The 20869-nt window shown below is 42.8% G+C and overlaps 2 protein-coding genes across 7 annotated transcripts; one reads left to right on the forward strand and one right to left on the reverse strand.

The window, feature by feature from the left end:
* On the reverse strand, positions 1-8559 carry si:ch211-15d5.11 (nuclear receptor coactivator 7). Of its 3 annotated transcripts, none has more exons than XM_053845808.1 (16): positions 8426-8559; positions 7761-7967; positions 6793-6896; positions 6559-6623; positions 4367-4480; positions 3982-4119; positions 3691-3822; positions 3444-3628; positions 3141-3379; positions 2928-3075; positions 2427-2610; positions 2243-2359; positions 1903-2055; positions 1294-1389; positions 898-971; positions 1-823 (listed from the first exon to the last, which is right to left on the reverse strand). In XM_053845808.1, the coding sequence occupies exons 2-16, from the start codon at positions 7862-7864 to the stop codon at positions 688-690; spliced, it is 1989 nt and encodes a 662-aa protein (XP_053701783.1). In that variant the 5' UTR covers positions 7865-7967; positions 8426-8559; the 3' UTR covers positions 1-687. The 3 variants fall into 3 exon arrangements, with proteins under 3 accessions (XP_053701783.1, XP_053701782.1, XP_053701781.1); XM_053845807.1 differs by having other exon boundaries at positions 3982-4116; positions 6706-6896; XM_053845806.1 differs by having other exon boundaries at positions 6706-6896.
* Positions 8560-8901: 342 nt separating this feature from the next.
* Positions 8902-12678, forward strand: mtfr1l (mitochondrial fission regulator 1-like). Of its 4 annotated transcripts, none has more exons than XM_053845813.1 (8): positions 8902-9062; positions 9799-9927; positions 10059-10166; positions 10230-10339; positions 10532-10743; positions 11221-11599; positions 11674-11833; positions 11900-12678. In XM_053845813.1, the coding sequence occupies exons 2-7, from the start codon at positions 9913-9915 to the stop codon at positions 11789-11791; spliced, it is 942 nt and encodes a 313-aa protein (XP_053701788.1). In that variant the 5' UTR covers positions 8902-9062; positions 9799-9912; the 3' UTR covers positions 11792-11833; positions 11900-12678. The 4 variants fall into 4 exon arrangements, with proteins under 4 accessions (XP_053701788.1, XP_053701786.1, XP_053701784.1 ...); XM_053845811.1 differs by having other exon boundaries at positions 8903-9062; positions 11671-11833; XM_053845809.1 differs by lacking the exons at positions 8902-9062; positions 9799-9927 and having other exon boundaries at positions 9934-10166; positions 11671-11833.
* The last annotated feature ends 8191 nt before the right edge of the window (positions 12679-20869 follow it).

Genomic DNA, 20869 nt, shown 5'->3' on the forward strand with positions numbered 1-20869 from the left:
TATTTTTTTATTAGTTTTTTGTCATCAACTGCACATAATGAGGACTGATCCAGGCTGTAAGTTACAGATAGACTTGGAAATACATCAGCTATTACACCAGTTATGCAGAAGTCAAGTGATTAAAGAGCAACCAAGTGCAGGTGATAACATGGCCACCACAGTATGCTTTCATGGCTACATCCTATCTTTGTTAAAGATGACACTTTGAAAAATGCATTCCTAAGATGTACAAGCTAAAGCTGAGTGTTTTGTCATGCAAAACCTCTTCAGCAAAGTATTGTTTTCTGACTGTGTCTGCTAAATTTGGTAATGAAAATGTGCGGAAAAAATGCCTCGAAAATAACACTGCAGTGTCGTATTTACAAATAGCGTGAACACAAACCATGACTCTAGTTAAGTCAGACTAATGACATGCAACTTCTTGTTCATTTGCAAGTTACTGTTATTATTATTCTTATTATTATTACTGATTCACATTAAGAGCAAAGTGCAAAAGTCTCTGAGATGTCATCCAACATGGAGTTTCAGTTCAGTCCAGCTAAACTCACCACAGAAATAAATCATTAAAGACGTGAGTAGTTTAGGGCTGTGAGCACGTCCGAGAGCCGTCTCCACTGGTCGGTTAATTTTTGACGTTGATGTTAAAATGAAATGGAAAATGATTATGTCTGAGCCACTTCCATCCTTTTAACTGAAAGTCCACACCTCCAACTCCATGACCCGGAAGTCATCCGTTTCAGAGAGGCAGCAGTTGTTGAATGTGTAGCAGGGACTGCTGCGGCCAAGATACAAGTTCTCGTCCACCCACAGGCCAAAGTGGCCGCTGCAGTCGGAGAGAGAAACGGCAGTGAAGAAAAGACCACAAGTTTTCTTTGGCCACAACATGCGGTACACTACCTTCCTCCTCCGACTGAGAACGAGTCCAAATCCCCCTTAATGAAGAAAGAGTTTTCTCCAGTCCACCTGAAGCACTGCAACGAAACAGAGCAGACTCTTGATTCTTACGTCAGGTTCATCCCAAAACAGAAGCAGAAACTGCAGCTATTCAGCAGAACCGTCAACAGAAATATCAACAAAAGAGGCAGCGAAAATGTGCCAACTTTCTGATGGAGCTTTCAAGTTCTCTTGAAAAGCCGCTCTTTGTGGGATTACAGCTTAAGGAAGTACAACCCACACAGACAGAACCACTTCTGTATGTTTTTGGATCGTGGCAGGAAACGCAACCGAGATTTCTTTCAACTCGAGGAAGCTGGATTCAAACATGCAACCTTCTTTCCTGATTTATCACCTCACCTTGAAGCGAGGATGTAACATGAAGAGGAAAGTTTCTCCGGTGCCGTAGAACTTTTCACTGGGCTTCAGTGGGTGAGACAGAAATGCGCCAAATACCTGGCAAAACAAACAACCCAAAGAGATGTAGTGGAGCTGTTTTGGTGAAGACAAGCTCTGGCTGACTGTTCCACCATTCTTTGAACCATGCAAATAAACTTTTTTCATGTCAACGAAACAAAACAAAACCTATCAAAAACATATTTTCATCACAGTAACATAAAAGTGATTAATTTTTATTGTATGCCATGTTTTTATTTTTTCGCTCAGAAACAAGCATGTGCCATGTAAGTGAATTAATAAGCCAGAAGAGAAGAGAAGAGAAGAGAAGAGAAGAGAAGAGAAGAGAAGAGAAGAGAAGAGAAGAGAAGAGAAGAGAAGAGAAGAGAAGAGAAGAGAAGAGAAGAGAAGAGAAGAGAAGACACAAAACTTGTAATGATATGTTCCTTAACCCTTTACAAGTTTATGCCTCCACAAACATTTGTAAATGATGGATTTCAGTATATAATTCATGCTGACTTTGCATCTCCTGTCAGTTAAACAGCAGCGGAGGACGGTGTGCGTGAGTCCTACCTCATCAAGCGCGTCCTTGATGACTACGAGCACAGGTGAGTCTATTGCACTTAGTTTCCGGTAGAGCGACTTGAGGCTGGCGCCGTGACGCGACGTGCTGTACGACAGCTGCCAAGTGTGACCCACTGTTCTGGGTGGAAGCTCCTTCAGCAGCTGGAAGAGAACCAGCGCTTATTTTACTAATAAAAAAAATAAACCCTTGCAACAATAAGGATTCGGAAATGAAAAAATGGTTGTGAACAGGAGGTGGTGTCCAAGCAACCCTTTTACTCATTGCTCAGATCCTGACTGGTTTCAGGACTTTGCCCCCTGTGTTTTTCCACATGTGTGTCTCACTCACATCTCTGACATGGGAAGCTTCCAATATCTGGCTGCTCTCAGCAATGCTACTGGCTCCATCAGGGTCCCTGTCAGTGATCAGGGGGGGCTTCTCTCCGCTCTCCTCCATCAACACCATCTTGGGGAGACAAACACAGCACAGACCTCGGTCAGAAACTGCACATGGATAAGTTCAATTCACTCACCTCCCAGTCATCTCCAGAGCTGCAGCGCTTCTGTAACGTTTCCTCCGCATGGCCTTCCGCCTCGTCTTGATCCTCGATGAGCACGAACTCCTCTTCCTCGCCCTCCCCTTCCTCCTCCTCCCCGCCCTCAGTCACGCACAAGTCTGGTCGGCAGCGTGTCAGGTAGGAATACAGCTCGTCGGAGCTGACGGGGAGGAAAACAGAGGCGGTGATTGAGGGAAGGGAAAAGCAGTGCCGACAGCTGTGTCAACAATCAGGTCAAACAAAACTAGGAGAAAATGTGAAATGTGATGCGAAAAGGATAATGATCCTGACACAAAGAAACGCACATGTTCATGCCAGAACATTATTTATCAGAAATTATCATTTTAAAATAATAAAAAGTTTTGGATTGGCATTATTATTATACATATAAAACAAAAAGCAGTGGACCAAAGATCGATCCCTGTGGCCTCCCACTTCTGATAGCATTCAAAGAGTGAACTGAAGATGACTGAGTACCTCTCTTGAGAGAGGACAAACCAGGCGTCCCGTCTGGTTTTGTTCACCCCCAGCTGCTGGCCTCGGGGGCCACCGCTCTTCCCTGACGTTGGCTGAACCCGCAGCCGCACAAACATCACCGACCCGGGGTGCGCTGACCGGCAGCGTCCTATGAAAAAAAAAACAAACATTATTAACAATGCAAACAATTTCTTTTGACATGAGGAATCTTACCAGATGGCTCATTCGCAGGAAGTCTACTTTCTTTACCGGGTTCCTCCCGTCCACCACAACAGAAGCTGGCAGCAGCAACTCCAAGCACATCTGAGGCAGCACTTTCTGGCTCACTCTCTTCTTCCTCTGCGACTGAACTGGTCACAGCAGATGGAGGCACTGTAGTAGGAATTGGCTCCCTCTTGTGGTCATCACCGTCTTGGGCGGTCCTCTTCAGAAAAGCCTTCTTTCCTTTTTTCCTACATCATAAACGCAGATTTAACTGATGCTCCCCTCCGTGTTTTTTTATAGGAAGCAGCGCACTTGTGCTGGGAGTTGCTGAAGTGAACATGAGAGATGTCGGCGCAGAAGGAGACCGACACAAGGCTGTCGACGGAGCACGACAGCAGGTACTCCTCGCAGCCGTGCTCCTTCACCAGAGGGTTGTTCTTGCAGGGGTCGAAGAAGATCTTGTTGGAGGTCACCAGCAGGATTCCGGACACCACCCCCTGACAAACCAGGAGTCAATTTAGCACGTCTGCAAATGAGGACGGAGAAACACAGTCCGGACCTTGCAGTCTGTGACGTAGCGGCAGAACAGCTTGAGGTAAGACGTGGCCTCGGGTCCCTCACCCTGACAGCACTCTGGCGGGAGAGCCAATAAGCACAGCTGTCCATCAGGCAGCGGAACTGCCTCCACATCCTGGAACACCCCGAACAAAAAAGGTCCATTTTAAATGGGCATCACCTCATACCCCTCTGGATCAGTAGCTTCTGCCTCCCCCACCTTTTTCTGCAGGTAGGGTGCACTATATTCACCCCCCGTGTCTAAACCTGACTCCACTAAACAACCCAAACTTACCAGTAATTTGTCATACTCGGCCTCTGGTGAAGGTGACTGGGTCTGAGCCGGGGAGACTGGATCAGCTTCTGCCTTAAGTTTTGCGGGTTCGGGTCGTGGCAATCCTCGAGACGTGGAGCCGGTTTTCTCCTTCAGCTGCTTCAAAATGGAGGCCATCACAAGAATAGCGCCAGTGAAAACAGTTGTGACTGTCATGTGTGACTACTTCCTCTTTCAGCACCCCCCCCCAACAAGTGTGTGTTTATGGTCATAGCTGAGCAGCACATGACACCAGAGGACAGCCGTTGTTTGGCGAACAACACCGACATACTTTATATAAAACGAAGCTGCAGCTATTCAGATGACGGAGTTATGATTTAACAGGATGGAAACAAAGTCTGTTTACCTCTGGTGCACCCAAGGGGGCGGACAGAGACAGAAGCTGGGACGATAACCTGTCAGACGAGTCACCACTGGTGAACTTAGCAGAGACGCTGAAGACCGTGTCGCCATGGGAACCCTGTTTGAAGCAGAAAATAGCATTTTCATTTATGTTTCACTGATGGTGGCTTCAGATTCAGGTGCAACCCTTATTTTTAAAATCTTCCTTTCATCATCTTTTAGCAACAAAATAAGTCATGCACAGATTTCGGTGAAATTCTCAGGGAACGTTATTAATTTTCCATATCACCATCTGAACCCACACACCTTTTGAAGGCATCATCCTATGGTGATGTACCATCTTCTGCTCAGAGTGACTATCAATAAATACCAACTTGGTATTGTGCCACTGAAACTCACCTAAATAAGTAATCCATCCCTGCGTTCATAGATTCGTAATCCTTATCTGCGAAGCTGATAAAACCATAATAACATGGTGCGGATCGAGCCATAGCGACTTGGTGAATGTGATAGTACGCCACTCGCAGCTCGGCTGTTATGTAAACTGCCTCGTTGTCATAGAGCCGAATATGGAAGGGCGCCAGTTTGTTATGAGCAATGACCATTTAAATCATTTCACAGGTTTTAAGTGAAATATCCCTTTTGTATTGTATTATACTTTCCCGTGACTCTATTTAGTTCGACTTGCTATTTGTCCACTTCAGGCCACCGTAGATTAAGATGCTTGCGTGTCCTGCTTAAGGTGTTCAGGCTGAAATAAACGAGGAATATGTTTCTTTTACTCATGAGGGGAACACGCACTCCATAGGTCCGGTTTGCTTTCGTTGTTTTTCTGAATATCTTTGGCTCCGCAGATCTACGAATGATCTGTTCAGTTGGAGGATCGTAACTTTCGAAACGGATGATTACGATGGCTATCGGATTTGAAGTTTTGTGTTTGGTGGAGACAAAACAGAAGCCATATAACGTGAGCTCCACATGACATTTTCAGGTTAACAACTGACTAAATATGTCTTTGGCCAATAGTGGAACTATTGCATACTGGCAAACTGAGGGCGGTTTCCACTCTACCTTCAATCCACCAAGTTATTCCATTGATATTGCATCTGCAATAATAAAAGGAAATAAAATGGATCCAAATCGAGTAAAGGCCATGCTATTTTTTAGGCTTAATGTGCTTCATTAGATCTCCTTCAGTAGGTAAAGTGGTGACTATGATTCTGTTTTAATTTCGTATCAGTTATACTTGAAGTAAGTATTAATGTGTCACTAAAATGTCCGTCAGTTTAAGGTATGGAAAGTTTACATTTAATTAAGTTGTAGTCTTGGTGTTTTCCTGAAATATATGTAGTGAAGTTTACAAAATGTGAAGTTGACGAGAAGGTGTTTAGTTAACTGGATAATGTCAATAACATTTGAAATAAGAATCATACTCGGGCAGAAAACAAATTGTTGACCAAAATAAAGTGCAAATTCTTATCATAAGGGTAGAAGACGCTTAAGGCATGGTGGAGAGAGAAGTGCAGAAAAAAATAGAGTTGCAGAACAATATTAGCTTCCTGTTTTTGTACCGCTTGAAGTCATGAATAGAGAAAGAAAAGCCATTCAAAATTAACACAGGCATGAAGCATGATATTATTTGTAAAATATGGTTCAGTGATATAAATTATGTCTCAAAACAGACCGAAAAACACCTATGCAAGCACATATTCAGGTTTTTATCGTCTGTAAGCCTGTTTAGATACCCTAAAAATATTAATAAATAAAATGTTCCCCTTAACATTAAAGTACTGCATGGAGCATAAGAGTCAAGTCTGGAATTTCAGAGGCCAGAGGAATGAGTCTGGAGTGTCTGAGACACACACCCAGGAGAGTCCACATGATGAAGAGAGAAACAACATTTCCGGCATTTCTCTACTTGACAGCAAGAACAAAAGCACAATACCTTTGAAGGGAGTGAAAACACATTCCTCCAGTTGTATTTGACACACAGGCTTTGAATTAAGTTCTGCTTCACCATGTTGACACCAGCGTCCTCAACCTGGTCACTCAGCGCACACTGAACCCTGAGTGATCCTTATGCAACCATTCGCGCTCATAAACCGAGGAGGTGATAACGAATTAGAACAGTCGGTGACATCACCAAGCATGCGGTTCTACCTGCTGGTTACTCTGATGGGAGGACTTGTGACTGACCTGCGCGTGTGAGCCGTCTTCTGACAGGTCTTGCTTCACTGCAGGGTTCAGATCCCACGAGGTTCCTGTGAGCGTAGGGATGTAAACAAGACGATTTTAGGTGTTGTATTCAACTCAAACATTAACAACAAAGGTCAAACGGATGACCTTGCAAATAGTACTGCCGCAATTTGGGGTTCCTGATGTGGGGGATGTGGTTGAGGGGCCGACAGGTGATGGGTTGGTGTTGTTTACCCATGACCGGATCCTGAATCAGCCGGGTCAGCGGTTGAGTTTCCCACGGCCCCTTGGCAAACTGCGCGGGTTGCGAGATGCTTGTTGGCAGTTTGGACCCCAGTCTGTATCATAAAAAGCATCAAAAACTTCTCAATATCGAGGCAAGGATTGGGACCATCTTTAGTCACAACTGAACTAAAAAAACATCTTAGAGCCCTCCTTATATCTTACATTTCAAGAGCAAATAACTCGGAATCAAATCCTCCAAACCAGCTCAAGGAATGATGAGATCATGTGACAAGAGCATCAAATTTCCTCCTGAATGTGGCGCCTCTATTAGAGGACTTGTTTTTCTCTGTGTTTGAAGTGACACACTCATATCATTTTAATCCAACTTCAATAAGCTTTATCTACCTCACAGCTGCAGCTAAAAAGGATGACAGAGCTCGGCTAAATCATGAACTGAAACAAGAGTCGGCCCATTTATCAGGTAATGGGCCACACAGATAACATTTATAGTCACTAATGAACCTCAGAGTGATGCAGGAGCCAACATCTGATTGAGCTGATGCATACATAAACATCCGGTCGCATGAGGCAAGCGATCCATGTTAACTGGCTTTATACATGATAATATTCCAACACAAACAAGGCCAAAACAGTGATCTAGAAACACAGTAAACAGGAACTTTTACAGTGGAATATTTAACTAATCTGATTGACTCAATCCAGCCTTAATTCTACCATGTGTTTTTGCTCGCCTTAAAATCCCTCAATCTGACTCATTTTAGACAAAGTCACAGTTTCATTACGTGTCTCCAGGCATTCCTTCATGCTTTTACATTGTTGTGTTCTCACCCAGCTTTTATATCATCCAAGTATAGAAGGACGGTGTGGTTATACTGGTAGTGCAGGTAAGCTACATGTGGGAGTAGCACTACAGTCCACAAGATTACATCTATTTTATAAGAAGGTTATGTGCCAACCTGCTCTTGACATTGCCGAAGTAGCTGGTCCGGTTGGTGTTTCTCTGCAGTCTTTCATGGTCCATAGCTCCCACACTCTCCGTCCTCCTCACAGACTGGGCCATTCTTTCCGGTTTTCAGTGTGCTGTGTTGGCAAAGGGTGTCTCAGCTGGCATCCTTCCTTCTTCTTTTGCTCCCCATGCCTCCTTCTTGCCCCAGATTTAGCACCTACTCACAGCAGAGCAGATGTTTTAGACATGCTCTGATGTGCCAGCAGATAAATGACTCATGACATGGAAGGGGAAGTGAGATGCAAGTGTCTCCTATTCATTGAAACGCCACTTAGAATTAAGACCAAAAGGGGCTTAAACACTTCCACCCGGAGGTAAACAAACTAACGCTTCCACATTGAGGGGAACGCTAAACTCACATCCTCCTTCCTGTAGCTCATAGCAAGAATCACACCCTTGTGGGCGGCGATTTGTTTGGATTAGCTTCATTCTGTTCTTGGCGAGGTTACAAACGCTGTGATTTCGCGTTTGTTTCGTTAAATAACGGTGTTTTACAGTTTGATGCTAAGATCAAGACGACATTAAAGACAGATGGAGGCTTCCGCGACGGCCGGAGGCTCTGACAAACAGCAGGGGAAATCATTTTCAGGAGATATGAGCGGCGTATGAACTGACCTGTAACCGGACGAAAGATGGAGATGCGGAGCGGTCGTTAGAGAGCGTCTTCACGTTGCGGTGTTATGATATCACTGCAGACAACAAATTCGAGCACCAAGCCCCGCCCACCGCCTCAAGCGCCCAAAGATTCCTGTCAAGATAGTGGAACCACTTCCGGTCCTCGTCTGACAAAGCCGGAAGCATAGAGAAGACCGTCATCTTGTTTTGCAACTCATATTTCACTCCCTGTCTGCAGCCATAACATTCATCTTATTGAGCCTATTGTGTGCACGGTACCTGACAAAACATTCCAGTTCGGTTTGGTTAACATTTAAGGGAATTCTCAAACAATTATTTTCCTTCCCGTGAAGATGCCTTCTGTATTCCAAACGTCATTATGCACTTTTGAAAGTGTTTCTGGATCGAAATGAATAATTGTATTATTGGCGCTTCATTGAAGGAAAAATGTAATACAAGTTTTCACCAGCAGGTGGCGGTAGCTGAGCCGGCGCAGTGTCACATTCAGCCAATCAAATGGGTGAAGAGGAGGTGGCTTCCGGTTTTACGTACGACAACAAATTATAGTGAAAGACGAAGAGGAGAAGCAGTTTGCGCCAAAGTATAACAATAATATTACTGCTTAACTCAGCGAAGTGTAAGTTTCTCTTTGTTGCCGTAGTTGCATATTACAATTCTGAGTGATTTCTGATTAAAGTGGACTGCAGTCGGGGGTCACCATGGAGGCCGAATACGATGCTAAAGCTAACAGCCGCTGTTTGTTGTAGTTAGCTTCGGGGAATGATGGCTGCTGAAGTGAACGAATCTCCCTAGAAACAGGGCTATTTATGAAATGAATTTGTATTAGGTATGTGATTCACCTTTGACTGAATGACATCATTTCCCATTACCTCTTTGGCTGGTCCTAATAGTATTAACAGCTATAAACATCACAGTACATTTAACACTATGGTATTCATCGTTAGTTTGGTGAAGTAATGTCACGTGTCTTTGTGTTTTTATATGTTTCAAGTTAGCACTCATAAAACCTCATAAAAGACTCATCTATCTTTTTATGTATTGTGTTTTGTTTACAATATGATATGTGGCGGAATCCAGCATAAACATTGGCACTCTGGTTTCCTCCCATGATCTTCAAACATACAAATCCTTGGGAGTTTCTATGTGACCTTTTGCTTGGCGATCTGTGCCCTGTAATGGACAGGGGACAACGTTCAACTTCCCAAGTAGCTGGGATGGACTCCAGCTGCCTGTAAAAGGAATATGTTGCAAACTGTTAATGAATTAATATCCTTTGCAACAATGTTAAATGTGACATTGCCGTTTTTAAACTTCTTAGTTGTCTTACTTGTTCAAACGTGTTCTCCCAACAGATGCTTTAACTAATCGCTGACTTCCATCCAAGAGTTGGCTGTGGGATTATAGAGGCATCTGCTCCTGATTCGATTTGTCTGCCACTCCCTGGTGCAGGAGCCTGGGCTGTCACTATGGAAACAGACACCGTAAGCGTGCATTGTTGTTTCAGCTCTGCATAACTTAACACTGCCACCTCTTCGATCAGGATCAGTTTGGCACTTGATTTAATTTATTCTGCGCTAAGATGACAATTCTGGACTGGTATATGTTTCTGCAGGAAGTGATCCCAATCTGGCAGAACAAGCCTCATGGGGCGGCCCGGAGCATGGTCAGGAGAATAGGCTCGACGCTTCCACTCAAGCCTCCACAGAGAGCATGTTTCCAGGTAAGTGTCTTCCTTTTGCAGTGTCTCTGTGTCATCAGGTACCTAACTCATTGTGTTTATTAGGAATTACCAGGCCTGCCATCCCTCCGGCCCATGGATGGCCCCATGGTTCCCACCTTAGCGGATATAGCTTGGATTGTTGCAGATGAAGAAGAGACATATGCCAGAGTTCGGTACGATCATGAACACAGAAGCTAAATTAATTATTTCTGACTTATTTTGCCTTGAATTGAATACAGTTTATTAAAGATATATGGCAATATTTTCTTGATAAATGTACACACTGATAATCAACTCAATTTTGCTGTTGAAAATCATTTAAGAATTTCAATGCATTTTTTTGCTTTTTTTCTGCTACTTTGCAGAAGTGACACTCGTCCCTTCAAGCACGAGTGGCGACCCACCCCGCTATTGGTGCTGCACAGGAATTCGTCAGTGCCGAATTTTCGCAGGGAAGGAAAAAGAGTGGAAGGTCTGAGGAAGCCCGGAGTCACGGCACTGAACCGGACCACCGCACTGCAGGACGAGCTGAGCAAGCTCCGAGCACAAATTGCAAAAATTGTTGCCAGTGATGCTGGTAGGTTGCGACGAATCCATTGAGCATTATTTACAAATTATTTCCCAACTGTGAGTTTGTGTCGCTTTCCCTCCGGGCCTGTAATTCCCCGACCCAAATGACCTGAATCTCCTAAAGCTGTTTGTAAAATTCTTGGCATCGGTTTTTAGGTCAGCGACTTAAGATTTGTTAGCTGCTCACTTGTGACCAAGCATCTGCTGTTCTGATGTTGACCTGGCTTTCTGACAACTGAGCAGTAGGTTTCGCCATTTCGATTTAAAATGTATTAATCTCCTCCGTGACTCAATCGTTATGAATTAACTCATTTAATGTTGCTTGTTTCCATTAGACAGTGTCGCAGGAGGATGAATCTTAGACAAGCCACGAAAATAAAGGCATAAACTAAAACTCTTTTAATGTCTTGAAAATATTTGGATAAGAATTTAAATTTTATAAGATTTTACTGTGTGACATACCAGGCTTTTGTTTCCTTGTCAGGCTCGAACCCTCTGACTCCAGACTTGCTGTCCCCCGATGACACAAGCATGAGCTTCTCCATGGCGCCGTTCGAGACGGCTCCCTACCAGCCCGCTGCCACCGCAGCGGCCTCCTTCGTCATCAGCGATGTCACAGAAGAAGAAGAAGAGGAGGAGGATTTGGAGGATGAGAAGGATGTGGTGTCTGTTGTGTCCGAGCTGGTGCCCGACCCTCTGCCGCCGGTGTCGATGACCGCGTCTGCAACCTTTGACCTGGACAGACCCAGCATGGACTTTCGAGAAGCAGAGGAGGACACGGTGTCGCTGTCAAAGTCCACCAGCTTCGCTGATGTGATGGACATCCTGAAGGACATGAACCGCATGAAGATGAGCAAAGACAGGTTTGTTATTTACAGATATGGTGGATTTATGGAGCCAAATGTGACATGTAAAGAGGTTCTTCACTTTAAAGCAGATACAACAGAGGCTGCACATCGCTGAGAGAGGAAGACTCTGCCACTCTCATCTCTGAAGCTTTGAGAAAGAAGTTTGTCCTCAGTGAAGAAGACACCGCTGCTGTGAAACGGAAATAGCATGGGCTGATGTTTGTCGCCACAACCTCATCCATGCTCCTCGTAAGTCTGCTGAACATGTTGTGATACTGTGAACCTTGTCTGATATGTATCGTTCTCTACGTTCAGTGAACAGAAGAATCGTCAAGGAAGATCAGAACAAAGACTTGTTGCTGTTCCGCCCGAGGAACTCATGTGACGTGCATCAACAGTGTGGACTTGATTTGAGAATTTTGTGCGTGAACTCTGTTAGAAGCCATGTTGAGCCCTGAAACTGACTTGCTCAGTTTTTTTCAGTTTGACTGACAGTCTGTCCTGTTAATGAAGTGATTTATTGAGGCGACCGTGTCTGGCTGAAGCAACATTCGGCCAAACTTCAGTCTAGTGTAAGTTCAGGCTGAACATCCCTGCGAAGGCCTTACCTGACACTTGATCTAATGCCTGATCTTATCCGCCTTTTTAAACATGTTTGCAGCCAATTCATTGATACAGTTTTTCCCCTCAATGTGCCAATTATTTTCCTTTTTTTCCCTCGTGTTTTCGTCCCTCACAAGGTTATGCCCGACTGTTGCATGTGTGCAGTTTGCAGCCAAAACTCTGTTTTACTAGTCATACCTCCATTTTTAATAGCTCTATTTTTTTGTGTCATCTTCATGAATCCGGCTCCTCCCTCTTGGTGTGGCAGCCCATTTGTTTTTGTTTTTTTATATATATTCAACGTGTGGTTGTAGACAGATACAAATGTAAAAACACAAGAACAGCTGGCTTGTTGCTCTTCATAATTTGTGTAAAATTGTTTTTCACCACTGCAGTTTTTGTTTTTTTGTGTCTCTTCCATTGTGTTCCTCACTGAGCATCTGCGTATGCCCGACCATGTAATGAGTTGTAAATAAAGATGGGCTGGTGTTTTAAAACTCGTTTGAAAAGTGACGCCAAAGGAGTTGCAGTTCTCCAACTCGCCACGAGAGTGCGTACTTGCGTTCGAATGAGATGGTTAAGTCAACGTAAATGAATTGAAATACTCGCTTCGAGCGTCGCCTGGATTACCAGATTATCTCCTTACCTTAGGTAAAGTCAGGGAAACCGATAGGTGTACAAACTATTTTTTATTTTTTTTTAACCCAATGCCATTACCCTACATGCATTTTGTCTGTACAAAGTGGATCCATTCTTCAGCATTTTAAAATACCTTTTCTTTTAGCTGCTACAGGTTGTGACAATACAGATTATAGTAGTGATCCACTGACCAAACGTTGCGTTTACTTCCTTCTGTTCCGAGCTGCTCACATGACCGCGCTCTAAAGAGCCATGTATAATTTCAGGGATTATCGTTAACCCACATTACATTCTATTTCCTCTCCAATCCCAGGGTGAGAGCGTTCCTTTGTGATTCACAGTCTATTTTCACGAGTCCTTGGCCTACTTCATCTGACTTCAGACCTGTTCCGAGACTTTTGTTGTAGCAATTAATCCCTTTCTCAATCAGGCTCCTATAAATAAATGTGAGTGCAGTATTCTAACTGCATCACTGAGTGGTCAGATCATCGCGGTACGGGTCTGTGCCACAGTTAAACTAGGTGGAAACTGAGACATGGTCTACTGCCGAGGTGAAGCCCCAGCTCAATCCTGGGGTCCACAGTTTTATTCACCTGCCCCTGAATGGTTCTAGAGGATTGAGGGATTTGCTTTATCATTCAATCCTTTTCCCAAAATAGAGTGTAATACAGTATACAGAGTGTAATACAATACACTGTAAAGAGTGTAATACAATAAATAGTATGCAGTCTATCAACCAAACATCTATTCCAAAGTTTTGTTGCATTTTAAACAGTTTTTTTTTCATCTCCTGCAGCCAAGTTTCATCTCTCATGGGAGCCACGGCGATGCCAACAGGTAAACTATCAGTCGTCCTGTCAGCTCCCTGCAGCCTCCAGGGAGCAGTTTATCACTCTTCTCCTGATGCAGCTGGAAGCTTTTCTTCAAAAACGCTGCTGTCGGCAAAACTCTCCGGTGACCTTGATGTTTCCTTAGAAGCAGTCAGGGTTTTCTTTCCTCTATGATCTAGCATAAGGCTAATTCCTGGCTGTGATTTTGACATGTTCTGCTGTACATTTAAGACGAAAGTTACACTTTAGACTCCATTGTAGAGGTGGGCAAACTGAGGCCTGAGGGCTACATGCATCCCTTCGCCTGTGTTTATCAGAGCAAGGTGAGGTCAGAGCAACCAATAAGATAAATCATACTTTTTTTTTCATAACTCATGACACTATGCAGTCTGTGTGACTACACCTTTTCCTGCTTGGAAACAAACTATATTAAAATTATTTGTGTTTTGACTTGACAACCCCTCACAGTTTCAGTTTGAGCGTAGGGTTACGTGTGTGGCTTTACATAAATGCTAAACACAGTGAATAAATCCCAGACTTTATCATTGCCTTTGGGAAGGTAGAATAATCTGCCAAATGTTTACACTGTATAAATAAAGTTATGGGCAGAGGGGAAACATGTGACCTGATGAATGTTTTTGCCATTTAAATAAAGTTTGGGATACTGAGAAAAACAAGAAAAAACAGGGGTTTGCCGTTGAAGGGGGAGAGTACAGCCACCTTTGGCAACTAGGAGGCGCCGTAAAATGATGATAACTGCCGTTCTGGTCTGATAACACATCGCTTCCTTTGTTGCTGTGTGGTGCTTGTATTCAAATCATTTTTTAGTGAAATATTCACCACAAAAGTTGAGTGGTTTCCTGTGGCTTGATGGGAAATGCGTTGTCTTCACCTTGAATACACAGTCATACAGATATCTCCTGCTCATTCTTCCCAGGGATCCTCATTGGGCTCCATGTGTTGTTGGTTGGATATGAAAGATCTCCAGATTCCAGCCTTTGTCTCTTTGTTTGAGACTGGGTTCCATAGCAACAAACCGACGCTGCCAGTGAATGGACAAGAAGCTCGGAGGGGGGGAACAGAAGTGGCTGGCGTGCACCCACCCATCCACCCTCAGGTCACCCACGCTTCCGCCTGCATCATCGAGACGTGCGTCTCCTGCCTGACTCTCCCCTTTTGTTGCTATATTTGGGCTGTGAGTATCACCATGTCTGCCCAGCAGAGACGCTGTGTAATTAGGGCTGTTTTGTGACCAACACAGGAGAAACTCATGAGGACACTCGACCTTTGAGCAAGGCATTAAATATGTAAATATATCAAACTTTCATGGCGCTTCAGTTTACACAATTGTAATTCTAATGTTAATCAGAATTAACTAGGGCTCCTGATCATGTTTATTCCAAATATATTATTATTAGTATGAATTATGCCAATAATAATAATATAATTATGATTACCGGTATGAATATAATAATAACAATAATAATGTAGTATGTAGAAGTATGTATTTTTGCATGAAACAAGATAAACTCTATTCAACCAAATTAAAAATAATAAAAGGCTGTAAAACGTGGCAACAACAACAAAATAATAATAATAATAATAATAATCTCTGTACTTTTGCATGAAAACAAAAGAAACACAATTTTACCAAAATATAATGTATGTATTTGGCTTTAGTTGTTGAAATTATCTGAAACAGTGAAACTAGAATAAAGGATATATCTAAACAAATTCTGTGATGCTTACATGCTAATAGCATTAACCGCAGGTGCTTTGTGCAGGAAATGTATATATATATATATATATATATATATATATATATATATATATATATATATATATATATATATATTCTTTCACAATTTGGATGAAGAATGAAAAAAAAAATACTTGAAAAATGTAGTTTGGTTGTAAATGCTCTCAGAGCTTGCGGAGGAACAAAGAGACTACTAACTAGCTCCCTTGCTGGCACAATAACCCTCATGGCAGCCACAACACAGTTGGAGCTCATCTTTAATAAATGACACGGCTCAGCAGCACCAACACATATTGGTAGAAATAAAACATTCTTCTTCAAGCTGATGGTGTGAATGAAAGTCTGGGGAGACCACGTCAAGTAAACGGCGCGCCTCGATTGAAATAGCTTGGCACAAAGCAGCGGAGTGTTTGGGGTTTTTTCTCCACATCAAAAGAAATTGTCTTTCAAAGGTGAAAGTCAAAGCAACTCATTTTTCAAAAGATGCTGAAGAAACTGCTGTTTTTCTCAGGCCGCTATAAATATAAGGATAATTTTCTAGCACATTTAATATTTGTATTCACGTTGGAGCCATATATATATTTTGCAATGAAAGTGTTTCATTGTTTTTTCTTCTGTTGTGACACTGACAGTGATGCAACCATGTTCTGTTTTTAGCTGCCACTCTCTCATTAGTGCTCTGACTCGCACCACGACTCATGAGATACCAGCTGGACTCCACGCCCGTGGTCACAGCGGGTCGGGTTCTCGGGTCAGGCACACAGAGAAGAAAAGCCTGTCCTGCTCTCATCATGTGATTCATGAAGAAAATCATTTCGCAGCAGAAGAACATGGTTTAGAAGGAGGTGGAGAAGCTAGTGTCCATCCAACACCGTCTCTCTTGTGTCCAAACCATCCCTCACGTTGCCTCCTCTGCATTCGCTGCCCCTCAGATACACTAGTTGCTTATCTTCCATTGACAACCTGAGCATCTTCTGCGCGACCCATTCTGCTCCCTTTTGCTTTGTCTTCACATCATGGCAGGCTCCACGTTTGCTGTGCCACAGGTCACCCTGGCAGTCTCCACCTGTTCCACCCCACCAGCACTCTCCATTTTTGTTCTTTCCTCCTTCTACCTTGTTTATATTTAGTTCATATTTCAATACTTTTTCCTGGTTTGGTTTGAGTATTTTCGTTGTTCCTTTCACTTCCCTTTATGAAGTTCCAGACTCACCATGCTCTGTCTCCTGTTTGGACTTGGACATTTGGACTCTCATTAAAACGTTTAACAAGGGTCACATGGGCCATATTTAAGTAGTGAAATACACCAAAATAATTTGTATTAGTTCTTGAATAGTTTCGAATTTATGTTATTACGACCATCCATGCGACTCACATTGGACTATTTCACTTAAAAAAAAAAAATATATATATATATATATATATATATATATATATATATATATATATATATATATATATATATATATATATATATATAAATATATATATATAATTTTAAAAATATATTTTATATATTTATTTTTTTCCCTAAATTATTTTTTCACGATTGTATCACTGAGCATTTTCAAAACAATGTCACAAACTCTTTTTTTAAACTCTTCGTCTGTCCATTTCCTCTTTCAGATTTTCACATTTCAAATTAGAAAATACATTTCTGTGTTTGACACATTTTTTTAAAGTCATTTTTATGACCTGTTGTCACCATTTGCCCTCACAAAAGGAGCCATATTTAATGGATGTCCCCGCGGCATGCACAATCTGCAGTGAAACTTCTGTTCCTCCGCTCTCCTGTACCTTGTCTCACTTCAAATCCTGTTTGATCTTACACTTTTAATTGGACCTCATATCAGAGGTCATCTCCACCATCCATCCGTGATAAAAGCCTTTTCTCAGCATTATTTATCTGCCTCTGACATCACTGACCTGCATGATCTGATCTTTATTTAATCCGTACGATCAAACTTTAAAGGTTAGGATTATTTTGGGGGGCGTTCTCAAGCTACTCTTCTTCTCCACTCACCACACACACACACTGACACACACCTCAATCCCTCATTAGATGATCAGGTACCCTGCGGAGACTATTCCTGGGACGGCTCATAATAAGATCACCTAATTAGCCTTGCTTCTATGGGAATCCACTGGCACATGACTCCGACTCATGCTGCGAGAGTCTTATACAAAGGCAGATCACCGGATCATGAGTTTTGGTCACCACTGTTTGCCATCACTCAGTTCCTCTCTTCCAAAATGTGTCACGCTTCAACTTCCCGCTGCAGTGATTCCATTACTCAGAAATTCTCCATAGTCTCCCCCGACGCTCGGAGAATTGAAAACTATTACGGTGTTAAATTCCAAAACCTTCCAGCTGGAGACATTTGCAATTAAACTATTATTCCTGAAAGGCCTACGTTTCCACATTGGTTCAGACCCATCATCGCCAAGCCAAGAAGTCAAGTGATTTTCAGCGTTATGCTGATAGGAGGAAAGTAGCGGATGATTTCTTTTGACTTTTTCTGGCGTCCCTAAAGTGACGCGAGCCCCGTGTGTGTGAAGATGACACTAAGAATAGAACAACATGTTGAGAGGTGAGAACCCACCAGGAGAAGCAACATTCGAGGACCGAGATGAAAAATGGAGAACTCATCGGAAAACAATGAAGAGTTTCATAAGAGAAGATAGAAGAATATATATATATATATATATATATATATATATATATAAGGCTTGTGGCTCATTCAGCAGCGCGGCTAATATATGGATTTTTACAGGCTGAAGTCAGATTAAATGAGAGGCTTTTATTTACCCTTAAAGCACTCAGAATGCGCTGTTTTCGCCCGTGTGTCCGCAGCTCCGTCGACAGAGTCGATATCCTGGAGGTCTGGAATCGAGAAGCAGGTGTCGGAACTTTGGGCATGCGGTCGAAAACAGCACATTTTGAGTGCTTTAATGTGAATAAAAGATAAAGTGTGTTCGGCTCAAAAGTCAGACATCCTGTGTATATACATCTCCCAGTTAAAACACAGATCGGTTTCACATTTTGCCATCTATATTGCAGTTTATTACAGTGATCATGGTTTACAATGTCAGGATATGCGTTTTGTCCTCGATTAACCTCCTGTCATGTGACCGGAAATAATGACAGTGTAATGTTCAGCGGTCCAAACAAACCTACAGAACACTACAGAAGTCGCCTCTTAGCCTCCAACTAGCTATGGAAGTTTTATTGACATCTCATGTAATAGGCGTAGGTCATAAGCTTTCAAAATTCTCATACTGTTGCGCTTCATTTGAGAATTTCGTGACAGACGTGAAAGGCGTATGTCCCAGCTAGATAGGGTCGGAGGCGTGGGGCAGAGCGAGCGAGATGAATACTTCGTCTCTCACTATATCAGGCTGAACGGAGCATGAATCCTCCCATATGCAGACATTTACAACTGTGTTCCTCACACATACGCACATTTGCTCATCCGAAAATACCCCTCCTCAGCAACATGTGTGAATCTCAAGTGTGAAGCTTTTCAGACTCTGCACTGATGTATTGCAGAGTTTCGTAAACCTCGCTGTCGCAACTTTCCACTGTTAGAATTCTTATCAGATCAAATGGTTTTTGTCAATGTTCTGCAGAGTGTTTGTGTAGCGCTGCACTGATGTTTCTTTGCTTATATTACTGCGCCGAAACATTGTTTTTGTACGTGAAGGAGTGAGGCTTTAGTGTGTTGGTACACTGAGAGCTGTGGAAGCAGCATAAGGTAACATAAAGATTTACTATGTACCTGTAAAAACACTTAAAGAATCCTTTTTCTCAATATTGACTTTTTGGACTAAAATGTCCAAATATTGTAATTACATTTCTGTATTTGTATTTATTCAGAGCTTCTCAGAAACACGACTCTTGTGTTAGAAGTGTTTTATCCGTCACTGGCCCAACATGGCCCTCCGCTCGTGCTTCAACAGTTGGTCCAGCAGCTGAGAGAGGAAATTACAATGATCTGCTCGCTCTGTCTCTCCTCCCTCTTCCTGCCACACGCTCAGATTTGTGCTCAGCGTATTCGAACATACAGACTTGACTCATGCTGTGACTCACTGTTTATTACTAAACCATAAATATGTGTTGTGGCTTGAATACTGCCTCACCAATAGTGAATAAAAAAAAGGATTTAACAAAGCTCAGTCATTGTTCAGTTTCCAGACGTCACTTGAGGCGCATTCAATTCAGGAATTTTCCAGATGAATTCATGGCATTTCAAATCTGTGTTTGCTGGCAAGTCCAAGGGAAACTCTCATCTTAATAGGTCATGACCTCAGCGAGAGTGCGACGCTGCTTTGGCCCACATTAACTGATGTGGCAGGTCGTAATTGGCCCCCCAGCCCAGACTTTGACCCCTGAGAGGCAGGTGTGATGTGAGGGAACCCTGCGCGTGTGACCTTGAGAGCCCCAGACCGTGTTGGTGTTTGCATTCCATCCGGAGTGAGGAGGCTGCCGTCTGGCGCCTGACTCACCTCGCCCCCCACCCCCCACCACTACACTTCCAAGGACAGCACATCGCAGGGGAGCCAGCAGGGAGGACAGGAGGGATGGATGAGTACGGCAGGCTCACACCAGAGTGAAAGCCTCACCACACTCATCATAACGTCGACCCCAAACCCGTCCCCTGACACGTCGTAATTTAGAATAAAGTACCTCATTGAATTCCATCACATTGTTCATCATTTTTATCCCTTTCTTTACCTCTCGTCCTCCGTATCATTCCTTTACTTTATATAGCTGACTTTCCATTGCCACCTCACATTTTTCTTTCCATTCTTTCTCCACTCGAATCACTCATTCCCTCCCTAATGCGCCTTGATTCCTCCCAGCACTCCTCTTCTCTCCATCCCTCCATTCCCAAGTGGCTTGAATCTTTCCTTCCTTTAGAAGACTATTCTTGTTTCATGCCTATGTTCCCCAACATTCTTCATCCTCTTGTTTCTATTCTTACATCTCGCCTTTTTAAATCTCTTCTAAATCAGTCTCTTTTAAAATCTTCTTTCCCAATGTTTTCTTTCTTACCACCCCTTCATCCTTGAATGAAATCATTTTCCTGCCTTTACAAGGTATTTATTTCCCTTCATTTCTTCTCGTCTTTGACCATCTTTGTTCACCTCCATCACCTTTCTATTCCTCTGTTTTTCTTCTCCCCACTTCATCCTTTCTATCAACCTTGTCACTCCTCATTTTCCCTTGTGTTTTCCCATACATGTCTAGCATTATTGGGATTATTATTGGGATTATTATTATTATTATTATTATTATGAGACTACCAAACCCCAGGTTGCGAATGAATGAATGCATTTTCCTTTTTGCGTTGTCCATTTCGTCACTCATTTCTTCTCAAATTTCCCTCAAATGTTTTGTCACCCACTCTTCTATTTACTCATCGTCCCTTTTAATATTCTTTTCAACGCCCT

The sequence above is a fragment of the Synchiropus splendidus genome, chromosome 16 (genome assembly GCF_027744825.2).
Source record: "Synchiropus splendidus isolate RoL2022-P1 chromosome 16, RoL_Sspl_1.0, whole genome shotgun sequence".
Lineage (NCBI taxonomy): Eukaryota > Metazoa > Chordata > Actinopteri > Syngnathiformes > Callionymidae > Synchiropus > Synchiropus splendidus.

Coding starts and splice junctions, on each gene's coding strand:
- si:ch211-15d5.11 (XM_053845806.1), bottom strand. CDS start 7,864: ATGGCCCAGTCTGTGAGGAGGACGGAGAGTGTGGGAGCTATGGACCAT. Junction 6,624..6,705: donor GCGGCAGTACTATTTGCAAG/GTCATCCGTTTG, acceptor CTACGCTCACAG/GAACCTCGTGGGATCTGAAC. Junction 3,380..3,443: donor TTCAGCAACTCCCAGCACAA/GTGCGCTGCTTC, acceptor TTTATGATGTAG/GAAAAAAGGAAAGAAGGCTT.
- mtfr1l (XM_053845809.1), top strand. CDS start 10,026: ATGACAATTCTGGACTGGTATATGTTTCTGCAGGAAGTGATCCCAATC. Junction 10,167..10,229: donor CACAGAGAGCATGTTTCCAG/GTAAGTGTCTTC, acceptor TGTGTTTATTAG/GAATTACCAGGCCTGCCATC. Junction 11,600..11,670: donor ATGAAGATGAGCAAAGACAG/GTTTGTTATTTA, acceptor TTCACTTTAAAG/CAGATACAACAGAGGCTGCA.